The sequence below is a fragment of the Panthera onca genome, chromosome D4, assembly GCF_046562875.1.
Source record: "Panthera onca isolate mPanOnc1 chromosome D4, mPanOnc1 haplotype 2, whole genome shotgun sequence".
NCBI lineage: Eukaryota > Metazoa > Chordata > Mammalia > Carnivora > Felidae > Panthera > Panthera onca.
The window spans coordinates 67,630,936-67,652,235 of NC_138351.1; the positions used below are offsets into that span (position 1 = coordinate 67,630,936).

Sequence of the window (21,300 nt, forward strand, 5' to 3'; positions counted from 1 at the left end):
GAGTGGTGGTGTTGTCATGGGATGTCAGGTAAGCCCAGGTGCCAAAGTCTTTCATTGCCATTACCTTCAAAGAATGAATGATGTGAAAGGGGCAAATGGGAAGCCAAAAGAGTATGAAATGCTGCTCTTGGCTTGTAGAGAGAACCTTAGAACTGTCTTGAACTTCCCATTTTTCTGTCACCTTTGTGTATGGCTTTGATCTACCACCAATTTTTTCCAACCTTTTTCATATCTTGACACATAGTGGAATTGATAATAAAGGATACAAATGTGTTTATTGTTGGCTGGAGGTGACCAGTCTTGGGCTCTGGCTATCCCAGGCCCAAAGACCAAGAGGATTGATGGCTCTGACACCCATAAGCCATTAAAGGCTCATTTGGGAAGCAGATCTACCCAATCCTTTCTTCTTCGTTGCCAAATCTTAGTTTATGGCACTAGTTACGGCAGGCTTCCATGTCATCTGAGACGAATTCTGTGCTGCAATATACCACACTTATATTAACTTCATGTTTTCATTAGAACTTAAAGATACTTGGTTTACTGAAACCTCATAACTCCCTTAGTGTCTGCATTATGTATTTTTCTGAAAACATTTGCTGTCTTTTTTTCCTTTATTCCCCCTGCCCCATTTTACTTATTTATTTATTTATTTATTTATTTATTTATTTATTTTAATGTAAGTAAACTCTACCACCAACATGGGGCTTGAACTCACAACTCTGAGATCAAGACCCTCAGCTCTACCGACTAAGCCAGCCAGGCACCCCTCCCCTCATTTTAACTTATTATCTGTGCAATACTCCTTCTCTTTTCCATTAGAAATGATATACTGCCTTCTTTAGAAAGCTTTACCTAAGTAAGAAAATACATTACCTATCCTCCCAGAACTTTTATTATGATAGCTAAAATGCCCCATGTAAAAAGAAATGTATACACAAAAAATATTTTTATTTTGGTTCTATGCCATATTTCTCTCTATGTTATTTTTAAATGTTTATTGTTCAGGAGGTGGAAAAAGTATGAGTTTTCAATTCTGAAAAAAAATCACTTTTTCATATTTCAGATTTTGCTTTATCATAAAAGTTCCTGCAGGACAGAGAACTTTTTAAAATAAAAACTTTAAAAAATGATTTGTGTGCTCTTGAGCACTGTGCCATGTATTTGAGTATACTTAGCACACATGTTACTTCTTGATATTAATTCAGTCAGTTTTAGGCTGCTAGGGAAGTGATTCGTACGTACCAATAGGTATAATTCAAAATGCAAAGTAGTAAAAGTGTTAGTGTTACTTGCCTCTCCTTGTGCTCCCATAGTCACTTGTGCTTACTCCTTCATGGCGGTTACACTATATACATTTCCTCCATGTTTGTCTCTGAGAAAGTCTATCACAAACTGGAGCAGTGGGTTTTTTTTTTTTTTTATTTTTTTAATGTATTTTTATTTATTTTTGAGAGAGAGAGAGAGAGAGAGAGAGAGAGAGAGCAGGGGAGGGGCAGGGAGAGATGGAGACACAGAATCCGAAGCAGGCTCCAGGCTCCGAGCCAGCGGCACAGACCCTGATGCGGGGCTCGAACTCACGAACCATGAGATCATGACCTGAGCCGAAGTCAGACGCTTAACCAGCTGAGCCACCCAGGTGCCCCTTGAGCGTGGTTTTTAATTGATGTGGGGGTGGTAAGGAATGGGGCCTGTGCATTTTGGAAAACATTCCCCATGCTGTTCTTTAGGCATATCACACCTTCCATCCCCATCAACCCCACCATTCTTCTTTGGGAAACTTATACTCATCTTTAAAGTCTTAGAAAATAGGAAACTGTACCTTATTTATCATTGTATCCCAGTGCTTAGCATTTTTGCAGCATCTATGCTGTTAAGATAGGCAATAAATGTTCCTTGCAGGAAGGTAAAACTAGGAGTTTGGAGGTAGGAGAAACTAATTGTGACTCAGAAGAGCGTGATAGACTTTGTACGATGGTTACTTGAGAGGAGTTATGAAAAGAGGTGTAGGGCTGGTTTTATAGAAATGGGGGAAAACATTTCACACGAGGGAATGAGCAAAAGCAGACACAGGAAAGTGTGGTATGTATTCCAGGAATTCTTGGGCAAAAATCATAAAGTGTGTGAAGTGGAAGAAGCCTATGGAATTTGCCTCTAGAAGGCCATTGCATGGAATTTGAACTTTGTTTGTAGGTGGTGGGGAGCCATTGAAGAAATTTTATCATGGCATAACTTGAATCATATCTCAGCAACTTGATATATCTGTCACTGTAAAGGTGAGATTATGGCTAGGTAGAAAGTAGAGATGGGGGCTCCAGGTAAAATGAGGACAATTAGAGTCTAAATTAGATTGATGGTGAAGAAAGAAGAGGGAGTTGATGCCAGACATATTTGAGAGGTAAAAATCAGTAAGCCACTCTTTTTTTAAGTACCACATTTTTCATTTTAAAGTCTTTTTTTTTTTTTTTTTAAGAGAGAATGTGCATGCACATGTGCAGGAGCCAAGGAGGGGCAGAGAGGGAGGAAGAGAGAGAATCCCAAGCAGGCTCCATGCTGAGCCATGAACCATGAGGTCATGACCTGAGCTGAAATCAAGAGTTGGATGCTCAACCGACTGAGCCATGCAGGCCGCTCCTGCATTTTTCATTTTAAAGATCGTGCTAGCAAAGAAGAATGTTTTGACAGGCTAACACTCCTCCTTTGCAATTGAATTGCCTTGGCATTTATAGAAAATAATGAAATAAAGTTAATTAGATGTCATCCTGATAATAACAGTAGAGTTAAGTGATTGATGATATGTTGTGGAGGTTTATTTCATGTAAAAATTAATTGTAGATTATAGACATGTCCAAAGAGAGAACAAGATATTAATTTGGTCTTTATGTTTCTGTCGTGGTTTACATAGGCCTTTTATGCTTTCTTTCTCTTTATGAATTCAGGCACAGAAGAGGCTAAGTGATGGTGCACTCTCAGTGCCACTTTAGAAAATTACATAGGAATCAGTAGACAATATGCTGGTGTACTATTTACTAGAACCACAAGAAACTGAGCTGAAATATTGAAAACAAAGGACATTCTTCTTATTATCTTGTTAGCTGCCCTTATCAGAGTATTTGTTTTAGCAGCTTTTAGCTGACAGCAAAAACTAATACCATCATCAATGTTATTTTATGTATGTTGCTAGTTTTCATTTTTTAGGAGACAACATGATTATGACTTATTCAGTTATTTTTGCTGTATACATCATCTGTAAATCAAGTGAATTATTCATATACTGTTAGTATCATTTCTCTTAAGTAGTTTGTTGACTTTATATAATATAGTGCTTGCTTCATGTAGTCTTCAGCTCTGGAAGCTCATTTGTGTTGTTTTAAAACTCGAAACCAAGACTTTTAGTTTTTAAGATAGCAGAGTATAGGCATTTGTACCCCCTTCTGTCTGAAATTACCCTGAAACAACAAGGAGATTGAGAGACAGAGATTACATCTTTGGTGAGACCAGGAATCCTATAACCCAAATCAAAATATTTGAGAAAGGTTCCTGTAAGCAGGAAGAGATTGAAAGAGGATGCTGTCGGGAAGAGATCTCAGATAGAGCTGGCAGTGCAGTCAGGGAGAGATCTTCTGTTTCCAGTAGCAACAGGATGCATAGGAAGGCAGTAAGAGCTTCCTTGGATTGTTTGGCAGCATGAACTAGCAGGAAAGGAAGAGGACATAAGAAAACATACAGAGAGACCCCATCTTTACAGGAATCACTTTCTTGGTGAGGCAAGGAGTAACGGCTAAACGACTTTCTCTCACTTGTTCTCAGACACATTGTCTTTGTCTTTCTCTCACACACACACATGCACAAAACACTGTGTCATAAAATGCTTTCTTGTATATTAGAGACTACCTTCTAGTCCAGAGCACAGCCTGTTTCTTCCTTCCACAGGCCTCTTGCAAATAACTGATCTGAGTAGAGTTCACATCATTCACAGGTAAATAAGAAAAAGGAAATGAGCACAGTTATCTCCTCAAAAATGCTACAAGAGAAAAGGAAAAAAGAAACAGGGAAAAACAAGTGACAAAGAACCCATGAGAAAACTGTATTGGCCTAACAAATTTAATGAAACAGTCACTTCTTTAATTTTTTTTTAATGTTTATTTATTTTTGAGAGAGAGTACGAGTCGGGGAGGGGCAGAGAGAGACAGAATCTGAAGCAGGCTCCAGGGTCTGAGCTGTTAGCACAGCGCCCGATGTGGGGCTCGAACTCATGAACAGTGAGATCATGACCTGAGCTGAAGTCAGATGCTTAACTGACTGAGCCACCCATGTGCCCCGAAATAATCACTTATTTAAAATAATAGACAAAGTTAATTAGCTAGGAAGAAATAGTAAGACAACAGTATATGATAAACCATATACTGGCAGAGCTCAAGAAAGAAAGAAAAATAAAATCAGAGAAATAAAAGGCCATATGGGAAGCAAAAAGGAGAATTAACATTGTTGAAAAGTCAGTAAAGGGCAGGACAACAAGCTTTTGGAAGTTGAACGAAGTGAAATGGGAATGAGAGGAGATGAAACATGCTCAGGTGTGTGTTCTGGAAATAAGAGAATTCAACATTAGAACAGAAGAATATTCAAACATATAACTTAAACTTCCCACTAAAAAAAGAAATCTTGGTTCTACAGATTGGAAGGACACATGATGAAGAAAAGCTAGTATAAATTAACCCTTGAACAGTGTGGGGATTAGGGACACCAGCCTCCTCACGCAGTTGAAAATCAGTATGTTACAGACGCCTCAGAAACTTGACTACAAATGGCCTACTGTTGACCTTACTGATAACATAAACAGTCAATTAACACATATTTTGTATATTATATGTGTTATATACTATATTTTTACAATAAGGTAACCTAGAGAAAAGAAAATATTAAGAAAATTGTAAGAAAAAAATCCTAAGGAAGAGAAAATACATTTATAGTACATACTGTAAAGAATCCACGTATAAGTGGACCCAGGCAATTCAAACCCATGTTCACGGGTCAGCTGTACATTCATCAACATCATTACATCACCTAGTTTTGAAAAAAATTGGTTTCAGAGGTAAGGAATGCATTCTCTGCTCATCACATTAAAAGGGTCAACTTAAAAAAAAAATTTTTTTTAATGTTTATTTATTTTTGAGAGAGAGAGACAGAGACCGAGCACAAGCTGGAGAGGGCAGAGAGAAAGGGAGACACAGAATCCAAAGCAGGCTCCAGGCTCTGAGATGTCAGCACAGATCCCGATGCGGGGCTCGAACCCATGGACTGCGAGATCATGACCTGAGCTGAAGTCAGACACTCAACCGACTGGGCCACCCAGGGGCCCCTGAAAGGGTCAACTTTTTAATTGAAAAAATTTAAAGGGGAGTGCTAGGGGAAGGATCAGATATTGTCAGGGGATATTTAGTATTATAGCATTATTGTATAAAATCTACAAGTTGTCAGGGGGAAAGAAAGTGTGACCTCAGCACAACTATGAGTTGATAAGTGTTTTTGAACAATGCGAGAACTCAAGGTAAATAGTGTTTATAAGTTCTTTTTGATAAACTGTAACAAGATGAATATCAGTTATCCAGTAGATGAATAGAGAAAGCAGGAGGGTAGGTATAAATTTGCTGATTTCCCTTTATTTTTCAGCTGGAGAACAAAATCGTAGAAAGTTGAGACATCAAGGGGCACCCAGGTGGTTCAAGTCATGATCTCACAGTTCGTGAGTTCAAGTCCCACGTCGGGCTCTGTGTTGACAGCTCAGAACCTGGAGCCTGCTTCGGATTTTGTGTCTCCCTCTCTCTCTGCCCCTCTTCTCTCTCTCTCTCTCTCTCTCTCTCTCTCTCTCTCTCTCAAAAATAAACATTAAAAATTTTTTTTAAAAGTTTAGGATCAAGTAATAGAGGTGTTAGTCTATGTACAGGAATAAAGATAAACACTTGAAAAATTAAATGTAATATGTTTAATCAAAATCAGTGCAGAGGAGATACAAAGAAGTAGAACTATATTAAATTTCTTATCCTAAAGAAATAATCAGATGCAACCAAAGATGAAAGAACAAAACTTTTTATCTTTACACTTTCTTTATATTTGCAAAGAACTGAAAACATGTATGGCATATTTATAAAAACTGGCCACATCCTAGATCACACAAAAACAACAAAAAGCTATCATACAGATGATGTTTCGTGACCAAACCTTTTCTCAGTTTCCTCTGTGGAATTGGTTCTTAGTAAGGTCAGTAGTATCAGCAGAGCCTGCCAACTTGTCAGAAATGCAAATTCATAAGCCCCATCCCAGATCTACTGAATCAGAAACTCTGTAGGAGAAGCCCCCAACCCTGTATACGTCAGGTTTTTTACATATCCCATTTATGTTTGTTATTTGCGGTTGTTATTTGTAGAATTCCATGGTAAATATTTTTGTTTTTGTCATGTTTGGTCTCATATCTGATTATTTCTTCAGGAGAGAAAGTTAGCAATTCAAAGAATGTGCTATGGAACTTTAGGTAACTTTTTCTTTGTTCTGTTGCTAGTTATTAAAGGTGAAAAAGTAAAAATAAGTTTTTGTCTCTTTAGAAATACCTTTTTTGTTTACAGAAAACAAGATTATCTTCTTATCCAAAAAAGATGACACCAACTGGGTTACTCTCAAAGGACAACCAAGTGAGCACCACAGACTAATGAGTAGAATCAACAAGAACGTGATTTTGGCGCTTTTAACTTTGACAAGTTCTGCATTTCTGCTGTTTCAATTATACTACTACAAACACTATATATCAGCAAAGGTAATTTTTTTTGTGTTCCTATCTATATATTTTTCTGATGGTGTTGTCTTTCTTTAGATGCTGTGCATAGTTTTAAGGATGTTACACCTTTATCATATATATTTCAAACATTTTTCCTGGTTTATTAATTTGTCTTTTAACTTTATATTCATAGTATAACCCCCACCCCCCACCCCCAGTACATTTGTATTTAATTTCTAGGTAGAAAAGATTTCTAAGTAGAAAACCTGTCAAGATCTTTCTTCCTTAGGGCATCTAGTGTTGTGTCATAAGTAGCCAAAGATTGTGGAAGTATTCACCTGTATTTTCATCAAGTACTATTTATGTTTAATTTTTTTTAACTAAATAGAATTTAATTTAGTATGAGGTATGAATTAGATCTCTGACTTTAAAGTTTTTCCCAAATGGTTGACCATTTGTCCCAATATCACTTATTGAATTCCTCCATTAACTTAAAATCCCATCTTAATTATATGTGACGTTTCTACAAATAACTACTATTTTGACCCTTTCCCCTGGAATGCATTGTAGCTCTTTGTATGTTTTTAAGTAGGCTACACACCCAGAGTGGAGCCCAATGCTGGGCTTGAACTCATGACCCTGGGATCAAGACCTGGGCTGAGATCACGAGCTAGACACTTAACCACCTGAGCCACTCAGATGCCCCAAATGCCGTGTAGCTTTAGTTGTAAAAAGCAGAAACTCTACTTTAGGATTAAACCTCATTTATGCTGCTTATTAACTGTGGGATCTTGGGTAAATTACTTCTAAACGCTGTTTTCTCATCTACAAAATAGGGACCATAAAGATACCAGCTCGTAGACTTGTGAGGCTTAAATGAATTAATACACATAAAGCATTTGGAACAGTGCATGTCATAAAGAGATCAGTAAATATGAGCTATTATTATTATCTTCATATAGTGTAATCCTGGTTTCAGGAGTAGAATTTAGTGATTGATCACTTACATATAATACCCAGTACTCATTCAAAAAATTTATTTAAAAGTCACTGTTTGCTAAGCATTTTGACAAGGTGATAGAAACAATGAGAAATGTTTTTTTTTCTTCCATATTTTTATAATTTGTTGGGGACAGATGCTAGTGGAAGTATAGATGCTTCCAGTATGTTATTAGTGTGAAGATAAAATGCTGTCTATAAGGAATACAATTAGTTTCTCTATCCCAGCCAGAAAAAAAATGCTTTATTTAAAAATAGTAAGTATAGTTAGAATAATAGACGTTATTATTTAAAAGCTCCCAACTTTTAAAATTTTTTCGATTTTGTTGAGGAAAATGTTTAACTTTCAGCTTTTTATTAAACTTCAAGATCTCACTTAAACTTCAGGGGAATACGGATGGATCTCGAGTATTCTAGTATAGTTTCTTATAACATAGGAAAAGAATTCAGAATTCTGTAAACTTTGCTTACTGATTATATCTGAATTGCATTTCTCATTTGTTCAGTGTTCTCAATTGTGGGATATCCTTAGACAGAAAATTCACACAAAATGATTTCTAGTTCAGTTAAAGTTGTTTGATTTATTAGCAGAAGAATGGAGAATGGTAACCTTGATCAGCACTAACTTACACATCAGCAGCATCAGCATAAAAACCATGATTTTAAGGACGCCTGGGGGGCTCAGTAGGTTAAGCATCCGACTTCAGCTCAGGTCATGATCTTACAGTTTGTGGGTTCAAGCCCAGCATCAGGCTCTCTGCTGTCAGTACAGAGCCCGCTTCGGATCCTCTGTCTCCCCCTCTCTCTGCCCCTTCCTGCATGTGTGGGATAAATAAAATAAATAAAACATTAAAAAAACAAACAAACATGATTTAGGTCATGTTTGAACTTTCAGGCAATTCAGAAAGACACTGAGATTGTGTGTTAAAGCTAGGGCAAGAATGAAAAGTTGGTTTTATCTGTGATCACAGCCTACTTCTAGTAGTAAATGCCTGCAGTAGTAAATGTTGAGGACTACAAATCTTTTCAGGCTCTTCAGGAGAATACTCTAATATTTATCATAGGTTAGGGAAGAAAGGTTATTGATATCTTGGAGTTAAGGAGGCATATTTTTTTCCTAGTTATAGTATAGTATTGGTTTTAGGAGTAGAATTTAGTGATTCATCAGTTACATAGAATGCCTAGAGCTCATCCCAAGTGCCCTCCTTTTTTTTTTTTTAATTTAAAAAAAAATTTCTTTTTTTAACGTTTATTGATTTTTGAGACAGAGAGAGAAAAGCATGAGCAGGGGAGGGTCAGAGAGAGAGAGGGAGACACAGAATCTGAAACAGTCTCCAGGCTCTGAGCTGTCAGCACAGAGCCTGATGCGGGGCTTGAACCCACTAACCTCGAGATCATGACCTGAACCGAAGTCGGATGCTTAACCAGCTGAGCCACCCAGGCGCCTCCCAAGTGCCCTCCTTAATGCCCATCACCCATTTAGCCCATCCCTCTTTCCACCTCCCCTCCAGAAGCTCTCAGTTTGTTCTCTATAGTTAAGAGTTTCTTATGGTTTGCATCCCTCTCTGTTTTTATCGTATTTTATTTTTCCTTCCTTTCCCCATGTTCATCTGTTTTGTTTCTTAAATTCCACATATGAGTGAAATCATATGGTATTTGTCTTTCTCTGATGGGCTTATTTCATTTAGCATAGTTCCATCTACCTTGTTGCAAATGGCAAGATTTCATTCTTTTTGATATTATATTCCATTGTGTGTATGTGTGTGTGTGTGTGTGTGTGTGTGTGTGTGTGTGTGTGTATATACATATATATCTTCATTCATCAGTCAGTGGGTATTTGGGCTCTTTTCATAATTTGGCTGTTGTTGATAGTGCTGCTATAAACATTGGGGTACATCTGCCCCTTGGAATCAGTATTTTTGTATCCTTTGGATAAATACCTAGTAGTGTAATTGCTGGGTTATAGGGTAGCTCTATTTTTAACTTTTTGAGAAACCTCCACACTGTTTTCCAGAGTGGCTATACCAGTTTTCATTCCCACCCACAGTGAAGGAGGCCTACTTTTGACCATTTCTAGGGCCTCACCACAGAATTCCTTTTGGCCCTAGCTGGTTAGACAAGTTTAGCCTTTCTATGATCTCCCAAATGAGGTCTGAATAATCCAGTTATTTGATAGCATTGAAGATAAGGAATTTGTATATCTATTGGGTCAGCTAAAACTCCATAGATGGGTGGAGTTGACTCTTCAGATTCTAGAACAACCCTCTAGATCTTTGAAATACAAACTCTTACAGGCCTTTGAAATACAAACTCTTGTGTGATGACCTTGTGAGCAATTTCTGTGAGCTCCACCTTTCAAGCAATTGGCTGGCAGTTTACATCACAAAGGGTATCTCTAGGACCCCCTATAGAATGTCAGTTGTTCATTGTTTTTTTTTTTTTGTTTTTTTTTTTTACTGCACCAACCTAGACAATCTGATTATAATTATGTGTGCTCATTCAATCTGTATTTATTGATTACATGTTATATACAGGGCACTTTGCAGGAATACAGAGATAAATGGAACACAGGTCCTACTCTCAAGGAACTCATAATTTGGTAGAAGTGGCAACAGCATTAATTCTTAAGTTTGGGGCCTAGATAATCCTGAGTTTGACTCCTTATTTGGTTGTTTGTCTTTTTTTTTTTTTTTTTCTTATGAAAAAATCTATTTAGCAAATAGTAATTAGTACATTGGGTTTCTTTTTTTTTTTTTTTTTTATTTAATATATGAAACTTACTGTCAAATTGGTTTCCATACAACACCCAGTGCTCATCCCAAAAGGTGCCCTCCTCAATACCCATCACCCACCCTCCCCTCCCTCCCACCCCCCATCAACCCTCAGTTTGTTCTCAGTCTTAACAGCAAGTCACTTAACTTCTTTAAGCCTCAGTTTCTTTAAATGGGGCTACTGCAGCTTTACTGGTTGAGATAATGTATGTAATGCATCTCAGTGTTTGATATATGGTAGGTGCTCAGCAAATGGTAGCTATGAATAGTGCACACATTCTAGTCCTTTCAAGGTTTACGTTGCTGCCTCATAAATAAAATTGGATTTAATTATTACAGGTTTCTCATTGATCATTTTTTTCATAAATGAGTTATCTGGAGCCCAGATATGTTAAGCTTCTTGCTGAAGATTGCCAAATTCAGGTCCCAAAACTTGTGTCCTCACTCATAGAGCTAGTCGCACATGTAAATACAAGTATGTTCAAACAAAATACCGTAACATTGATAAGATACGAGATAGATAAGATGGCTCATTTTGAATCACAATAGAAAATTATAAAATATTGCTGCCTCAGTGGAAGGAAGACAAAGCCCATGAACTGTGTTTGTATAAAGCACTGGGTAAACCAAACCTTAGTAATGTCCTTGACTTAGAACCATAAGCAGCACTCAGTGCCTGCAGTATTCAGCTACTCTTACTACCTAGAAAGCCCCTTACCGGGTTCTGTGCTAGGATATCTTACTTTGCATTGTATGTACTTTTTTGCCCCTTATGACTATATTTATGTGTACACACATGCACACACACACTCGGCACTGAATGGGGAAGGAGTCAAAACAGAAAAGACAAGAAGCCTCCAAGTGGCACTGGCACAGAGGAGGAGGAGGGACAAAGGAGCGTTTGTCCCTACTCTGGCTCCCACCAGCAACCTCCTAATAGGAGGTGAACCTGAAGTTGGAAGAACAGGAAGTGCTTACTCTTTTAAAGGAAAGTGTCAAAAGACAGTCATTTCTCTTTAAAAAAGCCTCTTCCCTCTACTCTCTGCCCACTGCCAAAAGCCTGATCCCCTGAGCTGGCTGTCCTTAAGGCTGGGGCAGGACAAGATGGTGGGGAGTGGCGTAAGACCAAAGATCTGAAGTACCCAGGCCCAGAAGGGCTTATACGGAGTGGCTGCTGGGCACAGGGGGTGATCCCCTCTGTGGTCCAACTAGTCCTGCCCGCGGGCAAATTTGGCCAGCTTGTTGAGCTCCTGGAACTGTCTGTCTGTCTTATGGCTGAGCAGTGAGCTGCAAAGTGTGTTTGGTTAGAAGGTCAGGAGGGAGTTGGAAGGGGAGTTTGGATTTCAAGTTTGGCAATAGTTACTCACAGTGAACAATTTCATATGCCATTATTAGAAATGGAAATTAATCTTGTAGCCATTTAGATCATGGCAACAAAGGTTTTTGAAATTTTTGAGTTGGTCAGTTGCTTGCTATAATCATCTAAGAATCATGATTTTTAAAAACTCTCCTTTGACTACTGGCTAGTTCCCTTATATTCTGAATGATAATGTGCGGATCATTGCTGGAGGAAGAATATTCTATCTGATAATCTGACCTAGTGTGTAAACTTTGATAAATGCTATTGTTCCCTTCTTCCGATCCTTTCCCCCACATCCCCCGCCCCCATGACCACCATTGTTCAGGAGAATATGAAAGAATTTCTTCCATTAGAATTGAGGGATATTTAAAAAATATTTCTATTTATCCCCAGACTTTACACTCTATAGGTTTTCTGGCCAAGCAGTTTGGCTAATTAATAAGCAAAGTTTTCCCACTGTGTCAGATTGTATTTATGAGTCCTATGCACTAAGAACTTCAGTGACTTGGGAGTAAGTAAGAGAGCAGTGCATCTACTATAAGGAAAGGCACTGAGATGCAAAAGGGGAATCTGCCTGGAGTGTTGGTGAATTTACCATGGTTAGTGTTTCTGATCCTTAAGATTACAAATTTATAAACAATTGAAAAAGATCAATTATTGAAAACTCAAACAGTTTTTGTAAGTATTACTGTTTGATTCTCTGTAGGCATGATTAATGATCATGCTGGATTAAGAATTCTGTTTTTGGGGGCACCTGGGTGGCTTAGTCAGTTAGGTGTCCAACTTCGGCTCAGTTCATGGTCTCATGTTTCGTGATTTTGAGCCCCACATCGGGCTCCATGCTGACAGTGCAGTGCAGAGCCTGCTTGGGATTCTCTCTCTCCGTCTCCCTCTGCCCCTCTCCCACTCACTCTTTCTGTCACTCTCAAAATGAATAAACTTAAAAAAAAAATAATTGTTTTTTGGTTTCTGTAAGAAATGGATTGTTGGATATTCTTTCAAAAAATGAAAGGATTTTTCCTTAAATCTTCACCTCCTATATGCTAAATACTTTCTCTTTAATGACATATCCCTTATTTTAACTCATTTATCAGTGGTGTTCAATAGCCACAAGACCTTTTCTACCCCTCCTTTTCGGCATCTGATTCCATCTTTCCATTTATTTATTCATTTCATTTACATTTTTACTCAATCCTATAGGAATATCTTTAGCCTTTAAAAAGAAAAACCGCTTGTTTTGATATAGCATTTCTTTTAGAACATTTGGTCATCTATTTGTCAAATGTTTGTTGAGTACTTACTATGTGCCCAAGTACAGTACTAGGCTATGAGATGAAATGAGAGTCAAGTGTAATCCTTGCTGTCTAGGAAGTCAGAAACTGGGGAAATTTGGGGTTGAAGAGGAGAGAAGTTAAGAAACATATAAAGAGACATATAAGCAAATGACAATATGTTACTTCTTTAAAGCACATCTCATAAACCTTGTTCTGCCTACTTTACTAGTTATAGTTTAAGAACTCTTCTTTAGTCTCTAGCTTTTGTAATCCTCTCTGTACAGCTGTCCCAGTTATTTTTTTAAAATATCTGATCAAGTTATTCTCTGCATAGCATACCTATGGAGTAAGATACAGATTTCTTACCATGGTATGGTAGATAGTCTCTGTTTGCCCTTCCAGATCTTGTCTTTAATAGTCTGCGTCTCGGGGAGCTGACCTCAATGGACTGCATTAGGTGAGCTCCGTTCTCTTTTCTAGTTGGAGGTCAGCCAAGGGGAAACATCATCTGGAGATTGAAGACCTGGAGGAAAGAGAGGTCATGTTATTTATTCTTTGGGTTCTCTATTTGTAGGATCATTGCTTGATAGGGACTATATTCCTCCTTTACAGCTATGGTTGTAGCCACTGGTTGCCAGTAACTGTACCTCACCAGAGGTAGATTAACCATTAAGATAAATGAAATTTATTTGTTTATTTTTTTTTAATGTTTTCTTTCTTTATTTTTGAGAGAGAGAGTGAGTGTGCACGTGAGAGGAGGGTGAGGGGCAGAGAGAGAGGGCGAGAGAGAATCCTGAGCACGGAGCCTGATGCAGGGCTTGATTTCATGAAGGGTGAGATAGATCATGACCTGAGCTGAAATCAAGAGTCGGATGCTTAACTGACTGAGCCACCCAGGTGCCCCAGATAGATGAGATTTAAACTACAGGGCCCCTCACTTCCAAAGGCCCTTGAAGGAGGCTTAGGAATATGTTATAAAGCTATATATTTTGGTAAAGTTTGCAAAATATATTTTTGCATTCTGTTTATGAAAAAGGACCACCAAAATTGTATAATTGTCAGCCCCTATAAAACTGTATCCTCCTATGTCCTTATCCTTGACCCTTCAAGCTTAGGTAAGTGCAAAGTTTGTAGGGAATGAATATCTGCTGAATAACCCACTTAGGAAGGTTATGATTGAATATTTAATGAGTGAAATAATATTTTGAGTTGGTTTTATAAAATGAGTGTAAATCCTCCAGGTATAGAAAGATGGGAAGGCCATTATAATAGAGAAAACAGGAGTGCCTGGGTTGCTCAGTTGGTTAAGCGTCTGACCCTTGATTTTGGCTCAGGTCATGATCTCACAGTTTCATGAATTAGAGCCCTACATCGGGCTCTGCGCTGATCCTGCAGAGCCTGCTTGGGACTTCCTCCCTCCCTCTCTCTCGCTCGCTCTCTGTCTACCCCTCCCCTACTTGTGCTCTCTCTCAAAATAAATAAACTTTAAAAATTATTTAAAAAATAGAGGAAACAGCATATTTGAAAAGAATGAGCTCTGTGGATATCTAGATGAGGAGCATGCTACCTAGAGACCAAAGGAAGCATGAAAGTCCCAAGACCCAAGGCAGGAACATGTCTGGCAGTTTTAAGAACAGCAAAAAGATCAATGTGGCTATAGAGGAGTGAGAGTGGGGAAGAATAGTAAGTAAAGTCAGAGAGTTTATATTGTTTAGGGCCTTGTAAACCATAAAGACTTTTGCCTTTGTTCTGAGTGAGATTGTGAACCATAGGAAAGTTTGAGCTGATATGTGACATGATCTGATTTTTTTAAAAAACGTAGTAGAATGGATGCTCTGTTGAGAATAGATTGTAGGGCAAGAGCTAAAGCAGACTAGGTAGAAGTCTATTCTAATAATTTATACAGGATGGTGATGGCTTGGACAAGGGAACTAGTGGTAGAAAGTAGAGCTACCAGATTTTGTTCATGGGCTAGATGTGGGGTATAAGAGACATAAAAGAGTCAGGGATAACTTTAGTATTTGGGGCCTAGATAATTGGAAAGGGGAAGTTGCTGTTTACTGAGATGAGAAGCAAGCTTGAGGGATGGTTAGAGATCTGGAGCTTTTTCCAGACATGTTAAGTTTCAGATGACTATTTGACATCCAAATGAAGAAGGTGAGTAGATAGTTGAATATATGTTTGGAGTTCAAAGGACTGGTGTGGTTGAGAATATAAATTGAGAGTGGTAAGCATACAGATGGTATTTAAAGCCATTAGAATAGATGAGGTACCAAGAAAGTGAACATAGAGTAAAAAGAGGGAGAAAAGTCTCATGATCTGAGTTTTGGGGGTCCCTCATACATCAGGGAGGTGGAAGAACTAGCAAAGAACAAGAAGGAGCAGCCAGAGAGAAATAGGAAAACCAGAAGCATGGGATTCGGAGAGCCATGCAACTAAAGTGTTTGAGACACAAATGGTCAACAATTCTTGATAGATCGAATAAGACAAGGAGTAATAATAATTGACCATTGGATTTAGCAACATGGAGGTCATTGGTGATCTTGATGAATAGTTGGCAGAGTGAATTTAAGCTCAAGAGCTTATAAGAGGAGAGGAATCGGATGCAATAAGAACAGACAGCCCATTAGGGATTTTGCTTAAGGGGGGAAAATTGTTAGTTGGGAAAATTGTTAATTGTTAGTTAGGGGGGAAAATTGTTAGTTGCATACAGTGGGTATGCAAGAGAGTTATTGCTTGTTTGTTTTAAGATAGAAATAATATCGTGTTTGTATACTGATGGGAATGATCCAGCAGAGAAAACAAACAGCTCAGAAATTCAGTCTAATTAACTCATGGAGGGCTATAATGAGTAACAAGGGCTATGTTATAGAGTTTGCAGTCTCTTTTCAAGGATGAAGATTACAGAGGTGTCTCTTTGTAGTTTGTTCTCAAATATCTCTTGCTATTAAAATGTTATTGTCTCAGTTGCAGAGCTTATGAGGAGAGACCACTTCTGGCTTTACCTTGATTACTCAGTATCTCTCTTCCTCTTTTCTGTTCTCCTTCCCTCCATTTAGCAAACCATAATTAAGTATTTAGTCATTACCAAGCACTGTGCTAGGCACTGGCAATATAAAGAAGGATTGGACTTGGTCCCTGCCCTTGAGTTTGCAGTTTAGTGGGGAGATGAGTCTCCTTTTAATTTTTTTGAGTGTGATGAGTTTTGTTTTTTGTGTTTTGTTTTGTTTTGTTTTGTTTTGTTTGAGAGAGAGAGTGTGTGTTGCGGAGGTGGGAAGGGGTAGAGAGAGAGGGAGACAGAGAATCCCAAGTGGTCTCTGTGCTGACAGCATCGAGCCCGATGCAGGGCTCAAACTCATGCACCATGAGATCATGACCTGAGCTGAAGTTGGACACTCAACCCACTGAGCCCCTGGTGCCACAAGTCTCCTTTTTAGAAACTTGGGGCATATTTCATTTGTTGGGTAAGGCTATTCTTCTTGTTCTTTAGTATCCTCCCATCTGTCTTCTAGTAAAGAACACATTCAAGGCATAAGAAACTTCTTTGGATCTTCTTTGAGCTTGAAACATTCTTCCCATTGTCTCTAGACCATCAGACATTCTTTTTTCCTGTTACTTTCAAAGTATTTTGGGGCTTATCAGATGAAAACTGATAATTCTTTCTTCCTTCTGATTCTCTAGACCTGACTTTTTTTTTTTAATTGGAGTACAGTTCACACACAATGTTACATTAGTTTCAGATATACAACATAGTGATTCAACAGTTATGCTGTGGTTACCACAAGTGTAGCTACCACCTCTCATACGACAGTATTACAGTACCATTGACTGTATTCTCTATGTATATTTTATCCCCATGGCTTACCCATTCCATAGCTAGGAGCCTATATCTCCCACTCCCTTTAACTCATCTTGCCCATCCCCCTCACTCTCTCCCCTCTGGCAACCACCAGCTTGTTCCCTGTATGCCAAGTAAAATAAGACAGAGAAAGATAGCTTTGAATTTATTAAAATGTTTTTTTGTTATCTTCTTAGAATGGAGCTGGTGTATCAAAATCTAAGGGAAACCGAATTGGATTTGATAGCACACAGTGGGTATGTAAGATAAGTATGAAATTCCTCATTTACAATGTTCTTTTAGTTCATTTGTGTATGTACTCAATAAGGATTTGTTGAATGATGACAATGATAATAACTACCTTGGTGGACAGTAGGAGTAGGTGTTGGAGGGGAAGAGGTAGGCCCTGTGTCAAGTACTTTACATGCAGTATCTCATGTAGTCCTTATGGAAACTCCATGAAGTCAGTACATATTGTTATCCTCAGTTCACTTAGAGGGTTTAAGGTTAGTTGGCTAATAAGTGGCTGGCTGAGTGCAGATTCTGTTTGCCTTCAAAATCCTCACTCACTGAACTTTGGTGCATCCCCAAATGAAAAAATATATGAATCAGAATTGAACTATGAATAAGGGAAGACAATGATTAGGAATTAAAATCTATTCAACATGTTTCCTTTTCTTTTTTTTTTTTTTTTTTTGTTTTTTTAATATGAAATTTATTGTCAAATTGGTTTCCATACAATATCCAGTGCTCATCCCAACAGGTGTCCTTCTCAATGCCCATCACCCACTTTCCCCTCCCTCCCACCCCCCATCAATCCTCAGTTTATTCTCACTTTTTAAGAGTCTCTTATGGTTTGGCTTCCTCCCTCTTTAACTTTTTTTTTCCTTCCCCTCCCCCATGGTCTTAAGTTTCTCAGGATCCACATAAGAGTGAAAACATATGATATCTGTCTTTCTCTGTATGACTTACTTCACTTAGCATAACACTCTCCAGTTCCATCCACATTGCTACAAAAGGCCATATTTCATTCTTTCTCATTGCCACGTAGTATTCCATTGTGTATATAAACCACAATTTCTTTATCCATTCATCAGTTGTTGGACATTTAGGCTCTTTCCATAATTTGGCTATTGTTGAGAGTGCTGCTATAAACATTGGGGTACAAGTGCCCCTATGCATCAGCACTCCTGTATCCCTTGGGTAAATTCCTAGTAGTGCTATTGCTGGGTCATAGGGTAGGTCTATTTTTAATTTTTTGAGGAACCTCCACACTTTTCCAGAGTGGCTGCACCAGTTTGCATTCCTTCCAACAGTGCAAGAGGGTTCCCATTTCTCCACATCCTTTACAGCATCTATAGTCTCCTGATTTGTTCATTTTAGCCACTCTGACTGGCGTGAGGTGATATCTCCATGTGGTTTTAATTTGTATTTCCCTGATGAAGAGTGACGTTGAGCATCTTTTCATGTGCGTGTTGGCCATCTGGATGTCTTCTTTGGAGAATTGTCTATTCATGTTTAACGTGTTTTCTCTTAAAGATAAGGAAAACTAGCAATATGTACAGTGTGTCCCTGTTTGGGTTTATAAATTTCAGAGCCAAACATTTACAAAATATGTTTTCTTACCTTTTTGTTAACCAAATTTAGAATGAAAAACAATGTTAGGTTACTTGTTACTAATAAAAAATTACATTTAACCTATTAGTATACATTTTGGATATGACCAGTTATTTCTTGTCGATGCACTTCAGTCTTTGGTTTCTCCTTTTTTTTTTTTTTTTTTTTTAGAAGTATGCATTTCTCTTCTTGCCACATTTTAAGTTTATTTATTTTTTTTTGAGAGAGAAAGAGAGAGTGTGGGGCATGGGGCCAGAGAGAGGAGACAGAGAATCCCAAGCAGACTCTGCGTCATCAGCACAGAGCCTGATGTGGGGCTCAAACCCACAAACTATGACATCATGACCTGAGCCGAAGTCAAGAATCAGACACTTAACCAACTAAGCCACCCAGGCTCAGCACCCTTAGTCTTTGGCTTCTCTTTAACCAGAGACATGAAGCTTCAGATTGGAAGTGGGTTTTCAAAATTATGAAGCAGCAATAAAGGTGATAATTTTAGGTCATTGCTGGCACCAGTTGGCTTTGAACTACTGTGTAACAGGTAAGTCTGGGATATCCTATGCCAGGCTCCTCAACTGTGAAGTATTAGGGTAAACTTTTAATTTATATAAAATAGCAGATGTTTTGCTCTGTGAACTTAGGGTAGTCTGAAGGCAATGGAAAGACCCAACTTTTTCATTCAGGGAAGGATCCTTGAGGTGGGAGAAAAGAATGGATTTTTTTTTTAAGGGTTTACTTTCAGGGTGCCTGGGTGGCTCAGTTGGTTAAGTGTCTGACTCTTGATTTTGGCTCAGGTCATGGTCTCATGATTGTGTGATCGAGCCCCCATGTCAGGCTCAGCAGTGGGGATTCTTTCTCTCCCTCACTCTCTGCTCCTTCCCCATTCATGCTCTCTTTCTGTCTCTCAAAATAAATAAATGAACTTAAAAAAAAATGGGTTTACTTTCAAGATCAGTGAACAAAAATTAAAGAGCAGCTCATTACATCCAATGGGTTGTCTGTTAATTACATTGCATGGTACTAAGAATCACTCTTAGACATTTGCAGCATCACGTTAAAGGGGAGAAGTAATAAAACACTTTCGTTCTAGTATTTTAGAAGGAAGGAGTAATGCCCCCAATTTCGAATCCGAGAGACCACCAAGGAGCCGATACCGATGCAAATGCACAAGGGTTTATTTGCAAGCTCGAGCTTGGGCCCAAGTATACCTGACACAGCGGAGCGGGGACTTGGACCCCTAGGTTAAAAGGGGTAACAGTTTTATAGGGGCCAGTGGCCAATGAGATTGTAACACACACAGAAAGTTGCATAGTCATGTCCGTCCACACGCAGGTGGCCAGTTGAATTACAATTTACCCTATAGTAACTGTTTGAACTAGCCTATCACTCTGGCCAGAATTGGCACGCAAGTTGGGTGGGCAAAAGGCGGGGTTTACATTCTTTGGCGGTTAGGGGTTCCGCATTCCTATGTGAGCCGGTTTCCAGTAAGGGTGTGCTCACCGGCTTGACTAGGGTGGGGGTTATACTTGAGATGGTGGGTGTAGCACAAAATGGAGTTAGTCTTGCTCTGCTTGTCCAGGGGTAGGGGATTTTTGTTAAATTCCTTGGGTCCCACAGAAGGAAAGGCAAAATCTGATCAATAATGTGATACCGAGCCCTGACAAAATTTTAGAATGAGTTATTAAACAGATGCCTTGAGAACACTTAGGAAATGAAATGATGATTATAAGGAGCCAGCCTTTCACTAAGAACGGGTCCCACCAAGCCCTTCTAGATGAACAGGCTATTAGAGTGTCAGTGTACCCTGTTTTCAACAAGACATTTTTCTTTCTTGTAAACAAAATGAATTACTGAAGGCCAGATGATAATAGTCATGTTGATTTAAAATTAATTGGCTTTTCAAAGCATAAGAGACTGTTAAAAACTGAGAACAAACTGAGGGTTGATGGGGGGTGGGAGGGAGGGCAGGGTGGGTGATGGGTATTGAGGAGGGCACCTTTTGGGATGAGCACTGGGTGTTGTATGGAAACCAATTTGACAGTAAATTTCATATATTAAAAAATAAAAATAAAATAAAATAAAAATAAATAAATAAATAAATAAATAAAATTAATTGGCTTTAGAGTCAGTTGGACATCTGTTTCCAGGGATTACATTGATAACAATCTGGAAGGCATATTTAGAAGGTGAATTACAGAATTTCTCCTAGACCCTGCCCTAATCTATATTTATATCAATAATTATGATGAAGCCATTAACGTGTTCATCATGTTTGCATTTAACACTAAGCTGAATGAGATTTATTCAACAAACATTTAATAAGCACCTTATATGTGCCAGTGTCGGTCATTTCATCATCTTTCTTCCAGAATCATTTCTTTTATTCTCCTGGTATAAAGCACAGAAAGCAACAACCATAAAAGAAAAATAAATTGATAAGTTAGCATATCAAAATCTAAGACTTCTACTCCTCAAAAGACACATTAAGAAAATGAATAGAAATGCCACAGAGTAGGAAATATTTGCAAAACATGTATCTGACACAAGATGGGTATCAAGAATTAATAAAGAACTCCTAAACTCAAAAACAGTTACTTTTGTTCATACTCTTTATCAAATTGAGAAAGTATCCTAGTCCTAGTTCACTGACAGGTTTTAATCACTGATTAAAATAG

General features: G+C 38.3%; 1 protein-coding gene across 1 annotated transcript in view; it reads left to right on the top strand.

Annotated features, from left to right (window-relative positions):
- Positions 1 to 1,475: 1,475 nt before the first annotated feature.
- FKTN (fukutin) overlaps positions 1,476 to 21,300 on the top strand; it is a 76,583-nt gene continuing 56,758 nt past the window's right edge. The window contains 3 exon segments of the mRNA XM_081790930.1: positions 1,476 to 1,606; positions 6,618 to 6,805; positions 17,206 to 17,265. Of these exon segments, the coding sequence (XP_081647056.1) occupies positions 6,701 to 6,805; positions 17,206 to 17,265 (165 nt within the window). The 5' untranslated portion in view covers positions 1,476 to 1,606; positions 6,618 to 6,700.